At 39.6% G+C, this 5911-nt stretch overlaps 1 protein-coding gene across 5 annotated transcripts in view; it reads right to left on the reverse strand.

Annotated features, from left to right (window-relative positions):
• The window catches only part of agap2 (ArfGAP with GTPase domain, ankyrin repeat and PH domain 2), a 55250-nt gene that overhangs the window by 5873 nt on the left and 43466 nt on the right, over positions 1-5911 (reverse strand). For all 5 annotated transcript variants that reach the window (XM_017436472.3, XM_017436474.3, XM_017436471.3 and 2 more), the window contains 3 exons: positions 3224-3314; positions 2870-3092; positions 1569-1848 (listed from right to left, as the gene is read on the reverse strand). In XM_017436472.3, coding sequence (XP_017291961.1) covers positions 1569-1848; positions 2870-3092; positions 3224-3314 — 594 coding nt within the window. The remainder of the gene's footprint in view (positions 1-1568; positions 1849-2869; positions 3093-3223; positions 3315-5911) is intronic.

A 5911-nucleotide genomic window follows, 5' to 3' on the forward strand; every position in this document is an offset into this window, starting at 1 on the left:
AGGAGGCCCAGAGGAAGACCCAGGACACGCTGGAGGGACTATGTTTCTCGGCTGGCCTGGGAACGCCTTGGGATTCCCCCGGAGGAGCTGGCCCAAGTGGCTGGGGAGAGGGAAGTCTGGGTCTCCCTGCTTAGGCTGCTGCCCCTGCGACCCGACCCCGGATAAGCGGAAGACAATGGATGGATGGATGGATAATACGATATTTATGGTCTGCTGTCATTCTGGCAGTAACTAAGAACACCCTACATTGCTACACAAAGGTCTTATCAAAATGGTGGCACAAATCCTCATCTCACTAGCTTAGACTGACTGAGACAGGTGTTGTGCCAAAATCTGACAGTCTGTCAAAAATTGATCAGCTGTTGCAGGAGCTCCCAGCCTGTTAGAGTGTCTCTCTCTGTGTGACTCGCTGTTCCTGCTAAATTTAGGTCTTGGAATCAAACAATATTAACACTAAAAGGCATTCATGTATATGCTCAAGATTACAGCAAAGGTGTGTCTCTGTTTAATTATTAATTATTTTTCAAAACCCTCAATGTTCTCTCTGTGAGAGGGTCAGTTTCAAGTGTTTGTAGTTTATCATAAACATCTGAAAATTTTTGATTATGTATGGGATTATAGCGATATAAAAAAGGTTTTGACAATCTGTATGCACTAAGCTTGCTTATATTTGGAACCATGCTGTGATGTAACTATACTGTGATAAATGCAATCCAATACATGATCACATATGAATATTAAATTACGTTTTTTTGCATTGAGTCTGATGTATTTGTATTTCACAGAGACCCTAAACCTACTGTATAAATACAATAATTATCATATATCTGGCATTACAGAGTAAATGCATTTATGTTCTGCTCTGTTATGACTTCTTGTCACTAGATGGCACTGCTGTGACAGCATAGGGCAGAAGATACTGGGTTAAAGGGAAGCACAGAAGAAGAATGAGGCTGAACCATGTTTTGTAATGGCGTCTCAACAGTTATTGTAATAATGTTTGCGAGTTTAACCCTCATATCCATTTATTACAACCACCACAACAGACTATATTTGTTAATAAAAGACAACTTTTTAAAATTATTTGAGTATCACAGTCTTCAGAACCTTTACTGAAGAGCACCTCTGGTTCTACTTTACTGTAAGTGTGCCTTATATAAATGCAGTGGCATTGTGAAGCTTTTCTGTTGCACCAAATTTGGCTGAAATTCAATTCAGTTTATTTATATAATGTGAATTTACAATAAATATCCTCTCAGGGCATTGTACAAAAGAAGTGAAACTCAGGCTTTGACTAACAGGTTCAGTGATGTTAATGTTGCTGACCTGAATACCATATTTAATACACTGGATATTTAATTGTAACAAACGTTCTAAGCTTTACTTAGAAACAGTAAGTATGCAAATGATATAAAAATGAACAACCATCTCTCTTACTGGGGCTGTTCACTTTTCTCTTCAATGTCTGCACAGTCAACTCAGATAACTATGTTTCCCCTCCTCAAGGAACATTATTTTGACTAGGTGTGCAGTAACAATGAAACAGACAAAAGAGATAAGAAGCCTACCCAGACAAGCAGCTGGGTCATGACTACATCTCCCAGTTGGCAGGCGGCGTGCAGAGCTGTGCGAGGGAGCAAAGACAATCCGGCTGGCTGGGTGTTGATTTGCTCCTTGGTGCTGTGGGCCAGAAGCAGCAGCAGCTTGGGCAGATCTCTCTCAGTCACCACAGACAGCAGCCACACCGGCATGCCGTCCTCTGAAGGCTTGATCCCTGAGGCCGGCGGAAGAGGTGCCACAAAAGCACGCTGCTCGTACTTAGCGCGGATCCAGGACTCCCTTTCTTCTCTAGAGAAACAGAAATATAAAATATAAAAAATGTAAACACATACAAAGGTAATAACTCAAAAATGGCTACAGTTAGTTTTTGCTGTGATGAACACGTTCATAATTTTGTTTTCTTTTCAAACACTATTTTGTTGATTTGAACTGAATTTCTTAAGATAAAATGTAGAAAGTTCCTTTCTACTGAAGCTGACAACATTCATATATTCACTTAAAAAATTATAATTCTTTTTCAGCTGCTCCCTTCTGCAGGGGTCACCACACTGAGCAAACTCACATGAAAGATTTGTCAATTGTCTTAGGCTGGATGTCCTTGCTGATGAAACCTGGGCTCAAACCCACAACCTCAGGATTAACAGACCACAGTACTGACCACAGAGGTACTGCAGCCACCACATGAATGTTTTAAAATCATTTTTATATAAAAACAAGCAACATAAAACATTCATTTATTACAAAACTGCAAGTTTTATAATCTTAAATTAAAGTTATTTTGAAAGTAGAAATGTTTTATGACTTTCTGCAAACATTTATTATCATTAACACATTATTAACATAAATGAGCTTTTATCTCAGTATCAGGTATTCCACTATCAGCTCTGTGGAAATAAATAGTTTGTAAAATTTAAAAAAAATTATTTGCAATCTTATATTTCTGATACAGTGGGTTTTTAACAAGCATGATTTGAATTATGGAATAAATGGGAAAGTTGGATCCATTTCAATAGCACTAGTAATTAATTTTTAACTGAAAGTTATTTTTTTGTTAAAATATTGTAGTTTTTTACAAATATTTGAGTTAAATTCTTTTCAGAAGAAAAGTAGGTTAAATAAAAATGTAATTAAGACCACATACCTTTAACAAAGGTAATTTGAACAGCATATTTGTTTAATTGCGATATTCAGTGTTTTAAATTAGTATTTACTCACGCTCACAACCACTTTTTGTTTAAAGACACTCCCATTAAACTCAACCATCTTCATTATGTTTGTTTATTGACTCTGCTGGTTTAGTTGAACCCACCTTGTTGCGTTTGGTGTAGGTTTGGTTCGGCCCTGAGTGCAGCTCTCCCAGATGCTGTTGGCCATGTGGTTTCCGATGGCAGCCAGGACCTGTGTGAGTTCTCCAGGCCAGTCGTCCAGGTCCAGTGAACGAACGCGAGACAGATGAGTGCCGAGGTTCCGGTGGATTCCTGAGCATTCGATGCAGATGAGCGCACCAAGGTTGAGACTGGCCCAGGTGGGATCTGCATAGAGTAGGTAAGTAATAAAAAAAAGATAGAAATGATATCTATGGAAAAGAAAAAACAAATGGCGAAGTGGAATTTCTTTAAAACACCTCTAACCCTAGAGGCAGAGGTTTACAGTAGGGACTTACTCGGTGCTTCACAGTCCACACACAGACCATTGCCCTTGGTGTTTCGGATGGCCTGCAGCGCCACAGCCTCACTCTGACTGCTCCTCCGTGCCTGCATACATACATTTTACTATTATTGTTAGAACAAGCACTATGCTTTATAGACTAAATGTGAGAGATTGTGTATTAGCACAACCTGTATGGCATGATTTTTGTGCCACCAGGTTGAGTGCGCAGTGACACTGATTTGAGGGCACAGATCACTCAACTCTGACAAACTGCTCGCACTCGGCTTTCTCTGTTCGCGTGCTCGGCTCTCTCTGTTCGTGCTGGGCTCTCTGCTCGCGCGCTCTGCTCTCTCTGCGCTCGCAACCATAGACGTAATATAAGATATTATGATATTATGATTATTAAGATATTATTATTATATTATGTCTATGCTCGCAACCCTAAGTTGTATGTAAATGAGCCACGCCACAGACGCCAATCACAGACTGGCCTTTTTCATCCAATCAAAGCATGCCTTGTACAGACTACATTCAGTTCGATGAAAAACAGCTAATCACAAGCGGTAAATCAAAGGACTGCACCAAGAGGCGGAAGTTTCAAAACGGAAAGAGTTATGAAAGAAACGAGATAATTTTTTTTCTTTTTTTTTTTTTTTTTAAACTCTTTTATAGTTTCTATCAACATTACAAACATTTGTCTGCCAGGGGTATGTTGGTATTTTAAGTAGTACAAAAAAAAAAAAAAACCCAACAAAAAAATATGACGATCTTTTTACATATTATATACAAAATTCCACATTAAGTTTTTCTAGAACTGAAATGGTTTTCATTTCCTTTTTGTTTTCAAGTCCCTTAATTGTGGTGCTGTAATGGTAAAGTTAAAGACACAAGAGAAGATAACAAATTCTACAGCCTAAGAATATTTATTTAAGTATACAAATGTATGTCATTATTTATGGTGATTACTTACTGTCATTTTCATTATAGGCAACTTTCTTTTAAATACTGTAATAAAATGTATGATTGCCTCTGTCCCAGAGCGTCCGCCATATTGGATGTTGCAGACCTGCCCTTTAACTACTCCAAGGAAACGGACTGAACTTCATAAAGCACCGTTCTACAAAGTGTTTTAAGTTAATGCTTGTCATTTACACACACTAATATATTTGGAAAACGAACAGACACCAAAGGCAACGTTTGTAACTTTTATCGTGATTACTAAAAATGTCTACTACTGAAATGTTTGTGGTAAGCACCAAACCAATATGTATTCTTTTGAGTGTTTAGAGCTACTAACATGTGTAACACTATTACTATGATGATAAATATAGAAATATTCATTTACCATTTAATCTGTGTCTATAATAACCAGATCCTAAAATTTAGATGCAGTGTGGATTTTCTGAATAAAGAGCACAAACATTCACATTTAACTGATTTTGATTAATCTTTTTATATTCAAATCGATGAGCATATATACACTAATATACTTACACAAGGGGTGGGGGGGTATTGAACATTTATCTATCTCTATACAGGGGGCATTAATGAACCTATATACATTTATACACACACACACACACATATATATATATATATATATATATATATATATATATATATATATATATATATATATATAAATGTACACCAGTGCATTGTCCACGAGACCACCAAAGCAGGTTGGTAGATAGCTATGATCACACACTAAAGCAGGAATGTTGGCAAAAGGGGATGGAAGGTAAAAGGTAATGCCATCAGCTCTAGTTTGGACTGTAAACAGGTTACTATAATTCCACGCAGCACATGAATGAGGAATCTTCTCCGATCGCCTCACTTTGCCACATCCAATATGGCAGCGACGTTGACGTACAATTTGGCGCTCAATGGGGCGTCTACCATGTCTGTGGAATGTATTATGTACAAGGCATGCTTTGATTGGATGAAAAAGACCAGTCTGTGATTGGCTGGTGGCATGGCTCATTTACATACAACTTGGGGTTGCGAGCGCAGAGAGAGCCGACCACGAGCAGAGAGCTGACTGACTGGCTATGTGAAGCAACAGCTCAAACCACTGCTCACCCTTCTAGTATTGTTTAGTAGTAATTATTTTTTTAAATTCATCAAGAAAGACAAACCATTAAAACAACAAAGGCTGTGTATTTCATGTTTTGGTGCTGAGCTGCAAACGTATCAGTGTTTCTAGTCAGTTAAAAGGTTTCAGGGGCTTTCAGACTGAAAGCAGCATGTGCTGAACTCACCACTAAATCTTGCAAAGAGCCTTGTCTTGTGTTTCACAACAGATTGCTGAGGCATTCTGTGCAAGATAGGCAGAGTTTTTGAAACTATAGATAGACAGATAAACACCTCTCCCTGGGCTGCCACCTTATCGTGGTGGAGGGGTTTGAGTGTCCCAATGATCCTAGGAGCTATGCTGTCAGGGGCTTCATGGCCCTAGTAGGGTCACCCAAGGCAGACAGGTTCTAGGTGAGGGGCCCGACGAAGTGCAGCCCAAAGACCCCTTATGATGAGTCAAAATGGTGGACACAGTGTTCCCTCGCCCGGACGCGGGTCACCGGGGCCCCACTCTGGAGCCAGGCCTGGAGGTGGGGCACGTTGGCGAGCGCCTGGTGGCCGGGCTTTCACCCATGGAGCCCGGCCGGGCACAGCCCGAAGAGGATACGTGGGTCCCCCTTCCCAT

Source organism: Kryptolebias marmoratus, linkage group LG8 (genome assembly GCF_001649575.2).
Source record: "Kryptolebias marmoratus isolate JLee-2015 linkage group LG8, ASM164957v2, whole genome shotgun sequence".
Lineage (NCBI taxonomy): Eukaryota > Metazoa > Chordata > Actinopteri > Cyprinodontiformes > Rivulidae > Kryptolebias > Kryptolebias marmoratus.